This window comes from Odocoileus virginianus, chromosome 7 (assembly GCF_023699985.2).
Source record: "Odocoileus virginianus isolate 20LAN1187 ecotype Illinois chromosome 7, Ovbor_1.2, whole genome shotgun sequence".
In the NCBI taxonomy this organism is placed as follows: domain Eukaryota; kingdom Metazoa; phylum Chordata; class Mammalia; order Artiodactyla; family Cervidae; genus Odocoileus; species Odocoileus virginianus.
This window is the reverse complement of record NC_069680.1, coordinates 33,297,264-33,316,832: the sequence shown is the minus strand read 5'-3', so window position 1 is coordinate 33,316,832 and position 19,569 is coordinate 33,297,264. Positions and strand designations below refer to the sequence as shown.

The 19,569-nt window shown below is 66.2% G+C and overlaps 2 protein-coding genes across 3 annotated transcripts; both read left to right on the top strand.

The window, feature by feature from the left end:
- Nucleotides 1-92: 92 nt before the first annotated feature.
- Nucleotides 93-11,945, top strand: ADAM8 (ADAM metallopeptidase domain 8). Of its 2 annotated transcripts, none has more exons than XM_070470532.1 (24): nt 93-284; nt 1,313-1,416; nt 2,289-2,365; nt 2,460-2,538; nt 2,626-2,702; nt 2,834-3,017; nt 3,281-3,340; nt 3,894-3,962; nt 4,239-4,408; nt 4,504-4,585; nt 4,927-5,075; nt 5,234-5,411; nt 5,639-5,728; nt 5,812-6,001; nt 6,089-6,170; nt 6,463-6,625; nt 7,048-7,125; nt 7,619-7,703; nt 8,335-8,449; nt 8,927-9,104; nt 9,516-9,581; nt 9,735-9,785; nt 11,047-11,124; nt 11,480-11,945. In XM_070470532.1, exons 1-24 carry the CDS (start codon nt 239-241, stop codon nt 11,510-11,512), a joined length of 2,484 nt encoding a protein of 827 aa, XP_070326633.1. In that variant the 5' UTR covers nt 93-238; the 3' UTR covers nt 11,513-11,945. The 2 variants fall into 2 exon arrangements, with proteins under 2 accessions (XP_070326633.1, XP_070326632.1); XM_070470531.1 differs by having other exon boundaries at nt 9,732-9,785.
- Nucleotides 11,946-12,378: 433 nt separating this feature from the next.
- Nucleotides 12,379-19,263, top strand: LOC110128939 (uncharacterized). Its single transcript, XM_070469823.1, has 6 exons — nt 12,379-12,517; nt 12,983-13,162; nt 13,996-14,192; nt 14,330-14,931; nt 15,012-15,114; nt 16,892-19,263. The coding sequence occupies exons 1-6, from the start codon at nt 12,379-12,381 to the stop codon at nt 17,063-17,065; spliced, it is 1,395 nt and encodes a 464-aa protein (XP_070325924.1). The 3' UTR covers nt 17,066-19,263.
- The last annotated feature ends 306 nt before the right edge of the window (nt 19,264-19,569 follow it).

Here is a 19,569-nt window from a genome sequence, read left to right as displayed (position 1 = left end):
CCTGGGAGGCGGTGGGGGCCCCGCCCCTCCCGGTACCCGAGGCGCTGATTGGCCGCGACCGGGGGGCTGGTCGCTGCGGGTGGGGCGCGCGGGAACGAGCCTGACTCCAGCGCAAGACGAACCTCAGTGTAGGCGCAGCAGTGGCGGTACCTGTTCTCACCACCATTCCCGGACCCCGGATACCTGCGCTCGGCCCCCAGAAGGCCGGCGCGCGCCCCACGCCCGTCGGATCCCCGCCATGCGCAGCCTTGGGCTCCTGCTGCTCGCCGCGCTGGGGCTGCAGGGTGAGTGAGAGCGGGACCGCTCTGCCTGCGCCGCCGCCCGCGGCTCCCTGGGCGGAACTCTGGGCTCGTCTTGGGGAGTCGGCCAGTCAGCGGGGAGGCCCGGGCGGTGGACGCAGGGAACCTGCAAAAGGGAACTGTGTGGGTAAACGGTCACCTGGGCGTTTCCTGCGCTGAAGGAGGGCCTTGCCGGAGGTTCAGCGTGAAGGGCCGGCTGCCCCCGCTCCATTCCAGGGCTTGGGGGCGACTGCCCACCTCTGCTGGGACCCCCCAGCCTGGCGAGGAAGGGAGGATGAGGAGCGGTGACCTGGAGCTGGGGGGGCGGGGACACCCCGCGGAATTTCCCGGCCACCTGGGGACCTGCCTCTCTTTGGGGGTGCTGGCCATGCTGCTAGCCTTTACCCCCACCCTGGCTCCCAAGAGCCTCCTGGGGTTCTGGGGTGAGGGCACTTCCTAGGCAGGCGCCCTCCCCTCGACCTCTCAGTCCTGGAGCTTTGCCAGACGGTGTAACGGGGGCACGACCACTAACACTGGCAAGAGGAAGACTCTCAGGGGTGAGGCCGGTGGTCAGTTCTGGGTCTGGACTGTCTGGTCGGGTACAGGGCAGCTTCTAGCTCCAGGCTGGGTGAATCCTGCGGAAGAGGGCTCTCGCTCTGCCTTTAGATGCAGTTGTGTGATTATGGAGATGAAAAGCGTCAGCTCTGAGTGCTGGGCGGGCAAACCCGCTTCCCCCCACCCCCCAGGGCCTGTGTGCGTCCTGACCCCTAAGAGGGGGGTGGTATCCAGGCCACCCTGGGCTCCAGGTGGCAGCTGGTAAGCTCCTAGACAGGCTGGTGCTGGGCAGTGCCTCTGGGCACTGCCCGGGTGGGGGTCCTGTGGTCTCTTTAAGGCAGGGCCCCCACTCGGGCTGGGGAGCCAGACCTCAGGGTCTGCGGTGATTCCCCCAGAGAAGGGGCCGTGCACGGCAGGCTGGGAAGGGATTCCCGGGGTGGGAGGGTGTGCTGTGCACTGCTGACCCCCCTTTCCCGCAGAGGTCGCCCCGGGGGCCGCCCTGCCCCACGTGGAGCAGTACGAGGTGGTGCAGCCCCGGCGCCTGCCTGCAGCCCGCGCTCGGCGGGATCTGCCCTCCCGCCTGGTAAGTCTCGGCGGGACGCTGGCCTGGGGGTCCCCCCCACCCGCCCCAACCTGGGCCCTCAGAGTCTGTTTCCGACTCTGAGCAGAGTGACAGCTCCCTGTGTGCCCCAATCGTAGTAAGGGGGCTGAGGGCCGGGGGCTTCCAGGCCTTTGGGCAGACTCCTAGGAGCTCACCTCCGCCCAAGCAGCCTGCCTGCCCCCACCCGCCCCGCCCGCTCCCAGACCTCACCTTCTTCCGTCCTGCTCACCCCGGAGGCAGGGCCACCTTGGGTTAGGGTTCCTAACCCTAACCTTGGGTGGTCTTGGCTGGCTGCTGGCGCAGCCCCGTCTTCCTTTCTGGAGCCCGCCAGCCGGCCCGGTTTCACTCTGAGACGTGGGGTGGCTCCACAGGCGGGGCCGGGCTGGGATTCCCCGGGGCTGCCTGGGGGCATTCTTGCTTGTGAGGGTGGAGAGGCCCTGACCTGACCTCCCTGTCCCAGGAGGAGCCGCCCACTGCCCTGGGCCCCCAGCCCCCTCTGCAGGCGCCCTGCACACAGTCCGGGGGCGGGGAGGGGGGGCGGGGGGCGTCAGCTGCAGCCTGGATGCGCCCTTCCGGTCGGCCGGGGCTGGAAGGGGCAGGGCTTCGCCGGAGCAAGTCCGCTGGAGCAGGGAGGGCAGCCCGGCCCCGCGTCCTCTCTCCGGGCCGGGGTCCCCCTCCCACACGTGGCCTGGGAGGGGCACTGTCCTCTCCTGGAGGCCTGAGGCCCAGCTCTGGGTGGAGCTGCCAGCCTGCCCCACCCCTGGGTACAGCCCAAGACCCGCCACCCCTCCAGGTTAGAGGTGAGCGTGGCCAGGCAGGGCCTCACCCTGGACCCCTCCCTGCCCTCTGCCCAGGGCCTGTACCCAGAGAGTGTGAGCTACATCCTGGGGGCCCGAGGGCACACCTTCACCCTGCACCTTCGGAAGAACAGGTGAGGGCCCACCCTTCCCCCACCCGCCCCGCGCCATCTCCAGCCTCTCCTCTGTACCAGGGGCGGCCAGGGCACCACGGTGGCTCTTTTCCAGGGACCTGGTGGGCTCGGGCTACACAGAGACCTACACAGCCGCCAATGGCTCCCAGGTGACAGAGCAGCTGCAGAGACAGGTACGGCCCTAGTGCTCCTGCCCTGGGCCAGCAGCGGGCGCGGGGAGCCGGGCGCGGGAGCGGGGTCCTCACACCCTCCTCCCGCAGGACCACTGCTTCTACCAGGGCCACGTGGAGGGGCACCCACACTCGGCCGCCAGCCTCAGCACCTGTGCCGGCCTCAGGTGGGTGCTGCAGGCCGGGCGCCCCTCGCCTTCCAGAGGAGTGAGCGGGGCCCAGGAGGAAGGGGTCGGCTGGGCGCGGCAGAGGGGTCCCTGGGGCCACAGCCTCAGAGCCACGCTCGCCTCTGCCTCAGGGGCTTCTTCCAGGCGGGCCCCGTCATCCACCTGATCGAGCCCCTGGCGGGGGCTGGGGAAGAAGGACCACACGCCCTGTACCTGGCACAGCACCTGCAGCAGGAGGCTGGCACCTGCGGCGTCAACGACAGCAGCCTGGAGAGCATCCTGGGGCCGCGGGTATCTGCAGCCCTCAGACCCCGGGTGAGTGGAGGCCCAACGCTTCTTGCTGCTCTGCTTGGGCCTGCGCACCCCCAGGCTGCTGGCTGCTAAGTGAGGGAGGGGTGGGCCTGCGCCTGGCTCCGCCCTGCGGCGGCAGAGTCCCCAACCCCTGACGGCTCACCCAGCGCTGGTGGGAGCGGGCGCCAGCTCTAGGGCCCGGGAGATGGTCAGCATGTGCAGACAGGCTGAGGACAGGAGGGCTGTGGCTGGTGGCTGACCGGATTCTTGTCACCGCTTTTCAAAAGTGGTCAGAACCCAGAGAGACCCGCTACGTGGAGCTGTTCGTGGTCACGGACAGCACGGAGGTACTTGGGGTGGAGTGCAGGGGTGATGGGCGGGGGTGCAGGCGTGATGGGCAGGGGGCGGGGTGCAGGGGTGATGGGCAGGGGGGCAGGGTGCAGGGGTGATGGGCGGGGGGGTGCAGGCGTGATGGGCGGGGGGTGCAGGCGTGATGGGCAGGGGGGCAGGGTGCAGGGGTGATGGGCGGAGGGTGCAGGCGTGATGGGCAGGGGGCGGGGTGCAGGCGTGATGGGCGGAGGGTGCAGGCGTGATGGGCAGGGGGCGGGGTGCAGGGGTGATGGGCAGGGGGGCGGGGTGCAGGGGTGATGGGCGGGGGGTGCAGGCGTGATGGGCAGGGGGCGGGGTGCAGGGGTGATGGGCGGGGGGTGCAGGCGTGATGGGCAGGGGGCGGGGTGCAGGCGTGATGGGCAGGGGGCGGGGTGCAGGGGTGATGGGCAGGGGGTGCAGGCGTGATGGGCAGGGGGGCAGGGTGCAGGGGTGATGGGCGGGGGGGTGGGGTGCAGGGGTGATGGGCGGGCGGGGACCCCAGGCTGCCGCTGAGGGTCTGCCGTCCTCCAGTTCCAGCGGTTTGGGAGCAGAGAGGCCGTGCGTCAGCGGGTGCTGGAGGTGGTCAACCACGTGGACAAGGTGGGCGCTACTTCCGCCCTGGGGGCTTCCAGCAAGGGCCGCCGGGACCCCTGGGCAGCTGACGCCCAGCCTGACAAACCCCGATGGAGTGGAGGGTTGGGGCGCCCGTGGTGGTGGGCTGGCTGCAGGTAGAGCCACCCGCCAGGGGAAAGGGGGAGCCGGGACCCTGCCCCAGCCCTCGAGACCCCTCGCATCATAGTGGACACTGAGGGGCTTCAGGCCCTCCGCCAGCCTCACCACCGAGCCTGGCCCTCGCGGTTCCCTGTCCTCTGGCAGCTCTATCAGGAGCTCAATTTCCGCGTGGTGCTCGTGGGCCTGGAGATGTGGAATGGTGGGGACAAAATTCAGGTCAGCTCCCAGCCCGAAGCCACACTGGACAGCTTCCTGGCCTGGAGAACTCGAGAGCTGGTGGGCCGGGAGGCTCACGACAACGTGCAGCTCATCACGTGAGCGAGCTGGGGGCGGGGCCACACCACCCCTCGGGGAGGGGCCTGGGGCGCGGGCTCGGGGTGGCCCCGACCGACACTGCTCTCCTTCCTAGCGGGGTCGACTTCACCGGGACCACTGTGGGACTGGCCAAGGTGTCTGCCATGTGCTCCCAGAACTCGGGGGCTGTAAACCAGGTGCGGGGTTCTGCACGGGTGTGCTGGACCGAGGCTGTAGCTGGCCCGGGGGGCAGGGGTGGTCACGAGGCCTGGGGTTTGGTGCAGAGCATGTGGGGGCGGGGGGCAGGGCACTCAGGTCCAGCATTCCGACCCCTGCTGCGCTCTGGCAGGCTGAGCAGCACTGACACTGTTACTGTTATTTGTAATAATATTGCCGTATATCTACTATTTGAAAAGTGACGTTGGCGGGAGGACCGCCAAGGCCCTCAGCCTCCCTGGGGTGGACAGTGGGGGAGGAGTGGGCAGTGAGGTGGGGCATCCGCCCTGGGAGCAACCCCAGCCAGGATGCCCCCCCGCAGGACCACAGCCCGAATCCCATCGGTGTGGCGAGCACCATGGCCCATGAGATGGGCCACAACCTGGGCATGGACCACGACGAGAATGTCGCCGGCTGCTACTGCCCGGTGCCGCGGGAGGGCGGCGGCTGCGTGATGGCGGCCAGCATCGGGTGAGGCTCGGCGGTCCAGCCTGGCCCAGGGCCCGGGGCTGGGAGGTGCTGTCAGTGAGCAGAGCCGGCTCCACCCACCCTCCTGATAACAGGGACGCCCACCAGCTCCCGGTACCCCAGGGAGCCCTCCTGATAACTGGAAGGGCCCCTCCCCACAGCTCCCGGTACCCCAGGAAGTTCAGTCAGTGCAGCCGGGCCGACCTGGAGACGTTCGTGGAGAAGCCCCGCACGGCCTGCCTGGTGGACACCCCGGACCTTGCCCGGCTGGTGGGCGGCCCTGTGTGCGGAAACGGGTTCCTGGAGCGCGGGGAGCAGTGTGACTGTGGCCACCCGGAGGTACAGGGCCCAACACCGCCGCCCTCCGCTGTCTGTGCTTGTGGGCCAAGTCCGCCTCTGCAGGCTGGGCATCTGTTCCTGACCCCTGGGTGCCCTGCGCACTCACGGCCATGCTTCCCAAAACGACCGGCAAGGCTGCTGGGTGGGAGTGACCAGTCCTCCCATGGCGGGGGCGGGGGGCCCGGCGTGCAGCCCACTCAGACCTTCGCTGTCGCCCCTGCCCCTAGGACTGTCAGAATCGCTGCTGCAACGCCAGCACATGCCTTCTGGCCGAGGGGGCTGAGTGCGCCCATGGCGCCTGCTGCCACGAGTGCAGGGTGAGCCTGGGGCTTGGGCTCAGGGCAGGCGTGCAGGCTGGGGGCCTCCCGTTCCCATGGTGATCTTGGCTCCCTGGAACCAGGTGAAGCCGGCTGGAGAGCCGTGCCGCCCCGCGAAGGACCAGTGTGACCTCGGCGAGCACTGTGACGGCCGGTGGCCCACATGCCCCGAGGACGCCTTCAGGGAGAACGGCATGCCCTGCCCGGGGGGCTACTGCTACAACGGGGCCTGCCCGACGTTGGCCCGGCGCTGCCAGGACTTGTGGGGGCCAGGTGAGGCGGGCACAGCCACAGGACCGTCAGGGAGGCGAGGGTGGCAGCGGGTCCCAAGCCAGAGGACTGACCCACTCCTGCCTTCAGGCTCGCGGGTGGCTGTGGAGACTTGCTTCCGCTACAGCATCTCCGAAGGCTGTCGGGCTGGGGTCCCCCTGCAGTCCGGCAGGTGAGCGTCCCTCGTGGCCCAGCTCCCCTAGGGCCAGGGACCGGGATGTCCCCCTCCCTGGGGCCACAAGAAGGTCCTCTACACAAAGGAGTCTGGGGCTGAGTCGGGGCCTCTCGGATGGCAGGGGTGGAGGGGGCCATCCTGCCCTGCGGGACCCTCAGGTGCTGCCCTTGTAGGAGGGTGGGCCCCTGGGGCTGGGGTGTGGATGCCTGTGGCCTCAGAGCTCCTGGCGTGCTGAGCCTGGAGCAGGAGGCCCCGCAGAGCGGCCCCACGCTCGTCCCTCTGTCCCCAGGGTCAACAGGTGCGGCACTCTCTTCTGCGAGGCGGGGCAGGAGCCCCCGGATCGCGGATACTGCAGCCTCACCACCTCCTCAGGCGTTTGCTGGGCTGCCGTCCAGGACGGCAGCACCGCGTACGAGCCGGTGCCCAAGGGCACCAAGTGCGGCGAGGAGCAGGTGGGCCGGACACACCTCCCTGTCAGGCCGCTGGGCTCGGGGCGAGCTTGCAGGGCCCAGAGCAGGGCCTTGGCGGCTGCTGGAGCGCTCTGCCCCGGGTAGAGAGTCAGAAGGCGCACAGGGTTGCGGGAGAAGCCCCCCGTCAGTGAGCAGATTTGAAGACGGTCTGCGGGCTCTGGGGGTGGGCTGGGGGGGTCCTCTGGCCCTGGTGGCCGCAGATGGCTGGCTGGGCACGGTCCTTCCCCACGGCCAAGGTTGGCCAGCAGATGACCTGCAGGCGGGGCCGTCGAGAGGGTGGGGGCCATGGCCTGCCCCCCAGAGCCCAGATGCAAGTTGGGGGGCGGGTCTGGCTGACGGTGGAGAGTGGGTGCTTCGAGCAGGGGTCTAGACTGGCCTTCTCAGGAGACCCCGCCGCCCTCCAGGTTTGCTGGGATGGCTTCTGCCAGGACCTGCACGTGTACAGATCCAGGAACTGCTCTGCCCGGTGCAACGGCCACGGGGTACGTGGGCCCAGGGCACAGCCCACCAAGTCCTCTGGGCTTGACATATGCGCCGGCCATGCTTGGCCCCCGCCCCGAGGCAGACACAGGGCCAAGGCTGGTGCCCTTGGGACGTCGGGAGCTGCCGGGACCTCCCGAGGCGGGGACTGTCGGGGATCTCCCAGGTGTCAGAGCCGGTGGGCACGTGGGCAGGATAGTCAGGTGTGAAGCATCTGGTTCTGAGCTCTGACACTGGGAAGGCCAGGGCTCCGGGGCTGTGCCCTCCTGTGTTCCTTCCTGGGGAGGACAGCCCACTGTCAGACCGCCCTGCCTCCTGCGGCGATGCCTGCTTTGCTCAGAAAGCCCCACAGTGTCTGGTAGGGCTGCAGCTCTCGGCACCTGTGATGAAACCTTGGTGGTGGTGGTCCCAGACACCCCACCCATCCTCTGTCGGGGGGCTCAGGCAGCACAGCGCATGGAGGTCCAGAGGCCCTGATTCCCGGCTGTCCCCCAGGAGTGCAACCACAAGGGCCAGTGCCACTGCCACCCGGGCTGGGCCCCGCCCTACTGTGCAGAGCTGCTGTCCGACACGCACGCAGGTAGGCTCGGCCCCCGCACCTGGGTGCCCCCTCACGCGTTCTCAAGCCTGACGGGGTCTGGTCAGGGGTCCTGGGCAGGGCTGGGAGGAGGCTGTGTGCCCCTGAGCCATGCGGGGCCTGTGGGAGGTGTGGCCTTGCAGCCTGACCCAAGTCCAGGGCGGCCCTCCCCAGGGAGGGAGGCCTGTCCCAGAAGGAGGGCTGCAGGCGGCACGGGCTGCTCCTTGCTGGAGCCTTAACCCGCCCTGGGCCCGGGACACTGGCCTCCCAGCCCCACACTGTCCCCCACTGAACACAAGGCCATGCACAGACCTGCGGCAGCCGGGGCCTGGCCCAGCCACGCCTGCATCACCAGGGCCGAGGGCCGCCCGCCACCAAGCCCCCGACTGGTCCCCTGAGAGCCCAGAGTGCCGGGGTCACGTACCGGGTCTCAGCACCTCAGACAGGTCTGGGCTGTGGGGGTGTGTGGCCAGGGCTCTGGCTGTCGGCTTCGCTGAGGAGGTGGTCCCCTCCTCGCCGCTCCTCAGCTCCGGGCTGGCCTGGCAAGGGCTGAGTTGCCGGCGGGCCCTGCCGGTCCCTGCTGCCTTGAGCCAGGTCCAGCCCTAGTAATGCCTGGCCTTCTGTGCTCCCACAGCCCCTGGGAGCCTCCGAACACATGTGCTGGCGGGCGTGGGCGCCCTGGTGGTGCTGGTGCTGATCCTGGTGGGCGTTCTCATCTACTGCAAGGCCCGGAGCCCAGTCCGAAGGAGGTGGGGGAGCTGTGCTCTGGGCTCGCAGGACGTCAGCGTGTGCACGGCCAGTCGCCTGCTGGCGCTGTTGCAGGGAGAGGGGACCCCATGCTGGCGGCCCTGCCCTGGGCCCCTGCCTTCTGCCGTGGGAGCAGGTTGGGCTGTGGGGACAGGTTGGTGACGAGGAAGCTCAGAGAAGACAGCACCGGTCCACCGCCCGGGGGTGACACTGCACTCTTGAGCCTGCTGTATGGGGACCTCGCCTCGTGCTGGCTGCAGTAGGACACGCTTGCCAGTGGACTCCAAGTCCCCCTGCCCCGGGCCTGGCCTGACCCCAGAGCTCTCCCTGTGTGGCTGTGGCCCGCACACCCCCTGGGGCGGTTGCAGCTGAGCGATCTGGGGCTGGGCCAGGGTCCCCATGCCCGGGAGCCTCAATTCCCTGGGCTGAATCCTAAGGGATTCACAATAAAATGCACTGACCCGTCTTATTTCTCCTAGGAACGTGGCACCCAAGACTGCCATAGGGCTCTCCAACCCCCTGTTCCACGAAGGGCTCAGCAAACCTGCGAAAGGCGGGGCTCAGGCTCCCCCCAGGGGCCCCCTAGAGCCGGCCCCTCCCTCCCAGCCCCCCAAGCCCACAGATTCCTCAGTGATCTCTAAGCGACCACCCCCTGCCGTAAGCGCCAGCCATCCCAACAGACTCCTGGCTACCCCCAAATCTCAGGTCCATGGGGCTTAGAGTGACCACCGTCTGCAGGTGAAACCAAGGCTTTAGGACGAGGGGTCTGAGCACCCACCTGAGCCCGGAGCAGACTCAAACCTGAGGCTCAAGCCTCCGCAGCGTCCATCCCAGGATGCTGCCCGGCACCTCCATGTGGACCCAAGGCTGGGGGAGGGGGTCGTGGCTCAGGCCCTGCCCAGTGCGGAGCAGGATGGGGGACCCCCGCAGTGCACACACCTGGGGCCTCCTCCCCACTCTGGGAGGGGCCAGAACCTCGGGTCCTCAGCGGGTGGGAAGCAGCTCTGAGCCAGGCCTCTCTGGGGGCGGTTGCCCTGGGAGACCCAGGCTCACACCTGCTCCCTTCAGCCTCCAGCCGCCCTGGCCAGCCCGCCGTCCCCTCTTCCTGTGTACCCCCCGCAGGCCCCGGGCCAGGTGAGCAGGGAGGGGGCACAGGGCGGGCCCCAGGGGAGGAGGGTCTGTGGCTGTGCCTGGCGGGCCAGGCGCCCAGTCTCGCAGCGCAGCGAGGACAGGAACAGCACCCAGCGAGGCCTGGGGGTTCTGACCACTCCTCCCCACTCCCAGCAGCTCAGACCTGCTCCTCCCGCCAAGCCCCTTGCGGTGCTGAAGCCAAAGCAGGTGAGAGGGCCGTGGGGGAGGAGCTCAGGGGCGCTGTGGGCTCCACTCCATCCTTCTGAGGCTTCTGCAGTTTGGGAACCATCCCTCCCAGACGCGAGGCACTGGCGCCCCAGCAGGCCCTCTGCCTTGGGGCGCGTGTGGGAGGCCCTTCTGCCCACCGTGAGGTCCGGCTCTGCTGGGTCGCCTCCATTGCTGGGAGCACTGCTGAGGGCCCCACACACTCCTGGACACACTCTCACCTCCCCGCAGGCGGGGGCTCCCCCACTCTGACAGACGGTGAGGCCTGGAAGACCAGGCTTTCTCTCCCCTCCTGGGGCACGGCTTCACCCACCAGGCGTCCCATGGGCCCCGTGTCAGCCTGTCTGTCCCCGGTGGTGTGGAGTCATCACTGGTTGCAGTGGTGTCTGTGGGGACTTGAAATCACTGTTAGGGCCCTCTTCCCCTTGTGGTCAAAGCTTGGAGGTGCTTGGAGAGATGCCAGCCTGGTTCCTCCTCAAGCTAACCCATGGGGCCTCTGTGGGTGGATCTCTCCTGAGACAACCGTTACTGCAGTATTTATTCAATGAAGATTCCCTATTTCTCTTTTCTTTTTTACTTTTTATTTTGAGTTAATTTTAGAATTATAGTAAAGTTACAAAAAAAAAAGTCTTTAATTAAAGTTTTAGGAGGGGTTTTGACAGGCCAAACAAGGACAGGGGTTGGGCAAACATTTCCGGTCCAGGAAGTGGGGGCAGCCAGGGAACTGTGCTGGAGAAGAAAGTGCAGGCCGCCCCAGCCCCACTCAGCAGGGCCCTCTGGGTGCTGGGCTGCACCCCACCCTGGCCTGGGCTGAGCAGGACTCCTGCTAGAGACCTTCCTTCCCCACCCCAGCCAAGATTGCCCCTGGAAAGCTGAAATGCAAACAAACGCACATTTTAGTGGCGAATCCTTGGTTTTAGACCTTCCAAAGACCCACATTCTGGCAATTTAAGAACTTTTCCTGGGTAATGTTGGGGTGAGGTGGGGAGTTAAGGGAGAGGGCAGGGTGGTGAGGTAATCCGACAGGCCCAGGAATGGTGTCCTGCCATGTTTGGGTTTCATTCAAGGGTGGTACCAGCCAGGGTGGGGCGGTGTCAAGGCAATTTTCTGCAGAGAGCGCTCAGCACAGAGAAGCCTGCAGGCCAGTCCGAGGCTGAGCCCAGCACCCAGGGAACTTTCTAGAAGTGCTGGGCAGACAGTGCCCGGGCACTGCCGGCCATCAGCTGTGTCTCCGTCCTTCCAGGTCATCAAGCCGACCTGCGCTCCCCCGGTGCCACCCGTCAAGCCTGGAGTGAGAGGGGCCCAGCCTGGACCCACTCAGGTGAGGCCCTCACTGCCAGAGCAGCGCCCACCGGCTGGGGCAGAGCGAACTCGCTTCCCCAGGGGAGGCCATAACCTCTGCTCTGCACTCTGTCAGAGGACTTTTCAATGCTTACTGCTGCTTCTGGCTGCTAACATCTTTTTCTGCACTGGTTTAAGTACAGAAGTCTACTGCTTTTGGATAGAGAATAGACTTGATAAAGCATCAGCTGTTAATATCCAGGGCTGTCGCCGCTCTGAGCACAGTCATGTTTTTGATGAAATGAGGATCCAAATTTTAAGAAAAGTAAAAGGAAGTTAGATTCAGTTGTGCGCTTTGTAGCAGATGGTCTTTACTATCATTTTTCTTCCCCAAGGTTGCTCTGAAACCCCCTGTCCAGAGGAGGTGATGGGGCCCAAGCTCAAAGCACCCTGAGGGGTGTGGTCCCGTGACCTCGCCAGCAGCAGCGAGATGCAGCCGCCTGGCCCCAGGCCCTCCACCCGCTCAGGGGCTGAGTCCTCTCTGAACTGTCCTAAGAGAAGAGCCAGCTCCCCAGGGCCAAGACCACGCTTCCGTGTCTCAAGGTCACAGCCTAGCGCCTCCGGACCCGGGACTCCCTGGCTGGGCCCAGGACTCCCAGCTGGGCCATCGGCTGCTGTCCTGACCTGGGGAAGGAGGTTGGGGGAGGCCAGCCCCTCCTCCACCGCGTGTCTTCAGACCGCCACTGGTGTCTTATCTGGTACCTGAAAACCTCAGGTGCACATTTAGCAGGGCTCAAAAATCTCAGGTGCACATTTAGCAGGGCTCAAAAATTTAATAAAATGTTTATATTTTACGATTAACTTATTGATCAAGTTTTAAATGACGGGAAGTTTTTACTAGATGAGTGTAAAGTGTTGCATGCGAAACAATGGAATTTAATTTATAAGACCTAAGAGTTCAACGCTTGTTAAAATAGAAGCCTACTGTCAACGTTGTTCAGTCGCTCAGTCGCGTCCGACTCTGCGCCCCCTGGACGGCAGCGCGCCGGGCTTCCCGGCCCTTCACCGTCTCGGGGACCCCCAGCCTCACTGCGTCGGGTCTGACTTTCGCTCCCCATCCCGGGCCTCCAGCTGGCGCCCAGCGTGGCCGCGCCCTCACCTGCGCGCCCCGCCCTTCCGGTCGCGGCCCTGCCGACCCCGCCCGGAATCCCGGGCCCACAGGCGCTTCCGGCGTCGTCTCCCGGCAACTGCCCAACAGCCGGCCGTGTCGTGCCGCGCCGCGCCGGGCGCTGCCATGCTGAACACAGCCCGGCCGCGCCCCCCGGCCCCGCCGCCGCTGCCGCCCGGCGCCCTCCACGGCCTCTACGCCTGGCTGGACGCGCTGCCGCTAAGCCGCCGCAAGCGCCACCTGGCCCGGGACTTTAGTGACGGCGGTGAGGGGCCGGGGGCCGGGGGGCCTGCCCAGGGGTCCAGGCCGAGAGCCCAGCGCTCGTCCTCCTCGGCCAGAGGGAGCCCCGGGGCCTGATTGGCGGGACGGCCAGGCAAAGGCCGCGGCCCGGGCAAGGTCTCCGCGCCCTGGGCTCCCTGCGAAGCCGTGACGTGAAGGCCCCCGGGAAGGGGCAGGAGGGCCGCTGCCTAGATGGCCCTGGGAGGAGGAGTGGGGCGGCAAGCGGGGTGGGGGCCCAGGAGTTCCTCACGCCCCACCCCCGCCTGCCCGGGGGTCCCCTAGCAGCTCCTCGGAGCCCGCCGGCCCTCACGGTCCTCCCGCCGGGGCGCCCACACCCTGCGGGGACTCCCCGGGACCCCTCTCTATCCTCCATGTGGAGGCCCTGGGGGACGAATGATGCAAAAATCCGGGGCCCCTCGGCTCACCTGCGACCCTGCCCGCCTCACCCCAGTGATGCTGGCGGAGGTCGTGAAGCTCTTTCGCCCCCGGATAGTGGACCTGCACAACTACGTCCCCACCTGCAACACTGGCCAGAAGCGCAGCAACTGGACCGTTCTCAACAGGCAGGGCTCCAAGCGGGGCTTCCCGCCCTGCCTTCCCTGCTGGGCCCACTCCTCGCACCCCAAGGCTGGCCTGCATGGGTGGCCTCCACCCCGGGGACAGGTTCTCAGGCTGTGTCCCTGCGTGGGCTTCCCTGATACTCTGTCCAGTTCCACTTGAGGCTCCTGGGGGCTCCCCGCCAAGAGGCCAGCAACAATCAGCATGACACACGCTCTGCAGCGCATTATTCTGCCCACTGACCTCGCCTCTCATGCACTCACCCACCAAAAATTCTGGGTGACAGACTGCTCAGGCCCAGCAGACACGGCAGTCAGTGGGCCCAGCGAGTCGAGAGGGAAGACGGATAAATGAGGAGATGGGGCCAGTATCAGTTGTGACGAGTCTCGTGAGGACACTGAGGCAGGACCACAGGAAGTGAAAGCGAGCAGCCTGAGGGGGGGACTTGGGTCTTACGCGAGGCTGCAGTGGGGAGCGCTGCCGAGCCACCCAGGGCCCTTGCAGGACACTGCCCGAGGGGACAGTGTCTTAGCTGGCTTGAGGCCTGGCAGGTTCTAGTGGGACTTACTCGGAGGGGAGAGAGACTGGGGGAGACGGAAGCGGGGTGGGCGGCTGCCCCCACCCCCAAAGCCTGGAGAGAATGGCAGCTGCAGGCAGACGTGTGAGAGGTCAGGCTCTGAGCACTTTGGAGGTGAACGCACAGGACACCTGCAGAGAGCAGAGGAGCCTCAGGAAGATGAGTGCTACCTAGGGAGGCGGCAGTGAGCCTGGGACTCAGCTGACCTGAAGACACAACCCACTGTGTCCCATGACCCGCGGGGGGTGACTGGGAAAGAGATGGCCCCGGGCCTCTGTGGGTACAGGGGCCGGAAGGCACCCCAGTCCAGCGGCTCTGCACAAGGTGAGTGTCCCCACTGGGCCTCTGGTCTCAGGGCTGCACCCGCTGCCTCTGCAGGAAAGTCTTCCACAAGCTGGGTCTCAGTGTCTCAGAGGAAGAGATCCGAAAGGTGGTCGTCAACACCCCTGGGGCCGTTGAGCCCATCCTGTGTGCAGTGAGGGACAAGGTGGAGGCCGGTGAGGACCCACCCGGCACGGCTGGACACGTGGGTACCGTCGCGTGGCCACGGCCTCTGCTGTGTTGGGATGCGGGCTTGTTGCCTGCCGATGAGAGTAAAACCAGGAAGTAAGTGGGGACGAAGCCCTGTATCCCTGTGCCCGACCCGCCTGCATCCCTTTTCAGAAGCGCTCAGGTCCAGGCCGTGCTGCCTCCTCCAGGGAGCCCGTCCCCCTGCCCGTCTGTGACGGGGAGACGCCCGCAGGCCTGCGGACAAGGATTGGGTCAGCCCCTCCTGGGAGTCTCAGGGCCCAACGCTGGAGCCCCTTGCAGGAAGCAGGACGCTCCAGTGGTGACGCTGGTGGGTGGGGCTCGCCTCCCCTGCACGGGCTGGGGGTGTCCAGACCGCCCCCCAACCCCCACCCCGTGTGGGGCCCTGCGCCCAGCAGACCGCCCTGTCCCCCACTGGGGCGACACCCAGCGGGCGAGGCGCGCCTCGCTCAGGGAGCCCCGCTTCCGTCACCCCCGCAAGGGGCCCTGCCCACAGGCCACGTGAAATGGCCATCGTTCAGGTTCAGGGGTGGCTTCTCCGAACGAGGAAGCCGTTCAGAGGTGTGGCGGGCTTCGCCTGCAGACCAGCTCAGGCCGGCCGGGCCGCCCGCACTGAAGGCCGGAGCTGACGCGTCCCATGGTCTCACAGGCCTGCGGAGCCCCTTGGCGCGCTCTGGGGTGGAGACCCACTGGAGTCAGAGAGCTCCGGAGAAGATGGGCCACTATGCATGCAGAGGGTGGGCTCCGGATCGAACTCTCTGCAACCCCCCCACTGGCCCGCCCACCCGCGCGCTAAAGGCCGGTGTCTACCTTTCAGTTGCCCAGCCGGGGAGCCCTGGCACCACCTGGACCCTGGGCTGCCGCAGCGGCTGCTGGAAGAAAAGGAGCAGGCGCTGGCAGTCCTGCAGGAGACCATCAAGGTACAGGCCTGGCCGTCCCTCCAGGCAGCTTGGACCAGCATGTGGCGAGGCGGGGGGCGGCCAGGCAGGGCCCCTGACCGGGGGAGCCCGTGAGCACATCCCAGAGATACCCAGAAGCAGAGGGAGAGTACAGTGAGCCTCCACCCCTCGGAGACTGACCACCCAGCCTTGCCTGTCATCAGACACCAGAGACCACGAGTCGGGGGCTGCAGACTCACAGGCCTTGGTACCCGGACATATTGGACGGCAGGCTTGAGGGCCCTGGGGCCCAGTCGGGGAGCAGAAGGCAGCTCCCTAAGGCACAAGCCTAGTTCTGGGGGTGTATGCCTGTTCCCCCTCTCGCTGAGGGTCTCCAGCACTCCGGGGTTCAGGAGCTGCTCGGGTCCTGTCACTGCCGTGTAGCAACCACCACGTGCTCCGTTGGGCGTCCAGGCTGCATTTTTGGACCCGAGACAGTGGGGGTGGGGTGTGCAGGCCACACGGCCTCGGGGTCGGAGGAGCTGTAGAAATGGTGATGACAAAGCGGTTCCTGCTGGCTCTGCGAATCTTGACGCAGTTTTCTTGAGGAAGCAGGAAAGTGGCGTCATCCTGTGGTTTGCATCTGCTGGGCGGCAGGGAGGAAGCCCTGTCTCAGCAAGGCCTGTCGCGGCCTTCACGCCCTGCCCATCTGGGCCCTGTGCTGACACGGAGCCACGGCCACTGTGGGCCGCAGAGCAACACCGTTTGAACCGCACAGTGTTTTCCACTAGGTGGGCACCACAGTGCTGCCGTCTGCGCTGCAGACCGATGGCCACACCGTCTGGTTCTGACTTGGGGGAGGGGTTGGTGGCCCCCCACACTACCACATTGATCAAGGACCAACTTCATTTGATTTTTGAAACCCAGAGGGCAAGACAGCTCACCTGCTGTTTGGTGGTGACACAGTTGAGTTCTGTTCCCGTGACTGTCACTGACGTCAGATAAAACATGCGGGGGCGGAGGGACAGCTTCCCGGAGCTGACCCGGGGGGGTGTCGGGGTCCAAGCCTGCAGCGTCAGCTGAAACAAGGCAGCACAAGGCGGCGCCCATCCTCGGGATGCCCCTGCCCTTCACGCTCACTGCCAAGGGGCAGTGCGGCCAGGCCGGTGGTGTGCTGATGCTCAGGGCCCTCGGAGGGTCTGTCTGAGATGCCAGCTCCCTGCCTCAGCCAGCGGGAGCCGTCTGTCCTCTGGACAGGCTTTCAGGGGCAGACGAACTTCCAGATCTATTCACTCTTACTGCTGGGGCATGGTGGGCACTCTCCTTCCAGGAGGGGAGTTTGCTTGGGGGACTTTGGCCTTGCTTGGGGGAGGCTGGGGAGCAGCGGCTGTGCTTGAGGACAGCTGAGCAGGAGCGCCAGGCAGGTGGTCCTGACCATCTGTCTGCACAGGGACATGTTCTCGGCCGTTTCCCTTCAGAAGTGACCCCGGCACGTGAGGCTGTCTCCTTGGCAGGCTTGCTCCGAGGACCTGCCCAGCCCGGCTGAGCCGCTGGGCAGGGCTGCAGAGGGAACCGGCCAGGAGGCTCCGTGGGTCTAGGGCAGCCCCTCCCTCTCCTGGCCTGCCCTCCATCACCTGGGGTCTCAGACTCATTTCAGGGACCCATGTTGTTTCTACCCAGAGTGGCCTGTTTGAGGACCTCTGGTCTGATCGCTGATGGTGTGGCCCTTGCAGGGGGGCTGGCTGGACGCTCAGCCTGGGGCTGAAGCTGCCCGCCACAGAAGCGCGGACAGGCGTCCCTCGGGTGTGTGTTCCTGCAGGTTCTGCAGATGAAGGTGGCCAGGCTGGAGCACCTGGTGAAACTGAAGGATCAGCAGATCGGAGCGCTCATGCGACAGGGGGACCAGCCCCGGGGAGGGGGTACTCCGGGGCCTGAAGGGCCCCCTCCCCTGTCCACCAGACTCCAACCCCGAGCCCACATGGAAATCCCCTAGACTGGGTGTTTCTGAGTGGCCACGCACTGTCCATCAGACTCGGAGTGCCGAGGAGGGCCCGAGCCAGCGTGTCCACAAGCAGAGCCCTGGCCCCTCCTGACTGCACATCCCGGGTGCCCAGCCAATGCGGCCTGAGGTTCCCCTGCTGCCCCCATCCCCCTGCCGCCTCCCCCACCAAGACCAGTTTGGATATGAAGACGGGCCTGGTTCCCTGGAGCCCCTGAGCTGTCCCGGCGTCACTGTGAACGCGGAATATCTGCAGGCAGTTGTGTGCTGGGGGGTCCGGGGTGGGGGCAGCGTCGCGAGTCAGCCAACCTGCTGTCCTGGGGGCCCCGCGGAAACGGCTCGGTGGGAGGTTGTGTTTCCTGAAGGGCACCTGTGGGGACCTCACGGTCATCCAACATGGCCAGTCACCCCTCCTTGCTCCAGAGGCTTTGGGGGTCAGCAGAGCCAGGACCCGCAGGACGGGCTCCCCCCAGTGCATGTGGGGCCCTGGCCCTGGGGGGGGGCATCGGGGTGGGGGCCAGGGTTCCCTGAGATGCTGAGGTTGGGGGGCAGGGGGCTGTGTCCTATCTGTCCTGTGTCCTGGCATTCTCGCCTTCCTGCTCCAGCATCCAGGGTACTGCCCCCCCCAACTGACTCACTGCCCCCTTCCCGATACTCGCACACGCCCCGGGCCCCTGCAGGATTTCAGGAAGCAGCGTCAGAGCAGAAACCTCCGTCGGTTTTGGAGTTGCTCTGAGTCAGCCCACGTCCTCCCTGAGTCAGACATGTGGCCCTGGCCCCATAGCACGGGTCCAGCCCCCAGGCTTGGAGGGACCCGGGGTTTGAAGCAGAGGGTCTGCTTCCCCAGGAGGGGCTGTGGAGGCTGGGTTGGGGAGGGGGGCGTTGCCTAGGAGGGGCCAACTTTCAGATTTCTCCTGGGCACACCCTCACCCCTGGAGAGGAGCCCCAGGATGTGTGTCTGGGGGCGGGTCTGGGCTTCCCGCTGTGGGATCCAAGCTGCAAGCAGCCCCCACCGCTCCAGCGTCAGGGAGGGCAGAGGCTGCCGGCCCCTGGGCCTCGCCAGTCTCCTCCGGAAACGCCAAGGAGGTGCCCGCGAGGCTACGCCCTCACCACCCCGGAGTGCCCCGGGCTGGTCCAAGCACGCCCCGTGTGGCCAGGGCCAGAATCACGCCCTGCTGACCTCCCTTAAAAAGGCAAGAGGCTGTGATGAGGGCCTGGGGCCCTCCTGACCTTCCTGCGCAGAGGGCTTCATGCTAATTCCCATGTCAGCCGGGACCCTCGTGAGCACAGCTGAGCGGCGTGGACTGTGCCACGGGGCCCCAGTGTAGACAGAGACGCCAGTGGCCGCCCCCGCGGCCCCCAGGGCGCCCTCCCCACCTTGGCTCGTCTGTTTCCGTGGTTTCTGAAGCAGCCTTTCCTTCCCAGATGGGTTTCGAGTGCGCGCCACCGACGCTGGGGCGATGCTGACCACGGTGGCGGCGAGCTGGACGTGCTGCCGTAGATGCGCCTCGGGGTGGGGGCGGGGGCCATGCGGCCGCAAAGCTCCCGAGGCTTCAGTTACACTGGAAGGTCCTCCCGAGGGGGCGAGCTGGGCCGGGGCTGCCACCTGCCCGGAAGGGGGGCCAGGGACGGGGCGAGCCCAGAAACAGAGCTGGGAGGGGGCGTGAGAACAGGCGGACGTATGGGAGTCGGGGCCTTGGGAGCCCAGCAAGGGTGACTTTTGAGCAAAGGTGTGAAGACAGCAAGGGGCTGCAGCTCAGACGCGGCGCATGGGGCGTCGGGGGCGAGGCTGAGGCTGCAAAGACCCTGGCTACCGGGCCTGGGAGGCGGGCCCGACCTCGTGGGCGTTGCTGATGCCGCACGGCTAGGGCTCACTCAGAAGGCAGGGGCACGGGTGCTTGACCACAATGCCACAGAGCCATCCTGGAGGGTGGGGTGGACGTGAACTCTGGGCTTCCTGCTCCCTGGCATCATGCTGAGAGCGAACCAGGCTGCATTTCTGCGCCAGAAGGGGCAGCAGCTGGTCTGGTGGTGTGGATGTATTAAGTGTTCTCTGACACGTGAGAAACACCTTTCGGGGGAAAAGCACCCTGGCTGCACAAAGTGTGTGAAAAGTGAACTGGTGACAGCTTCCATGAGACCGTCGCAGTATTGTAATCACTCTTCAAATAAAAAGCATATTAAAAAACTGACCTAGAGCTTCACCCAGAAGGTAAAGTTTGTTTAGCTCAAAAAGGGAAAGTGTTAGTCACTCAGTGGTACTCTTTTTTGTTTTTTTTCCGGTGGTACTCTTTGCAACCTGTAGTCCGCCAGGCTCTTCTGTCCATGGAATTCTCCAAGTGAGGATACTGGAGTGGGTTGCCATTCCCTTCTCCAGGGATCTTCCGGATCCAGGGATCAAACCTGAGTCACCTGCATTGCAGGCAGATTCTTTACTGTCTGCACCACCGGGGAAGTCCTGTTTAGCTCAAAGCTTGGATTAAATTCAGGTAGTAAAT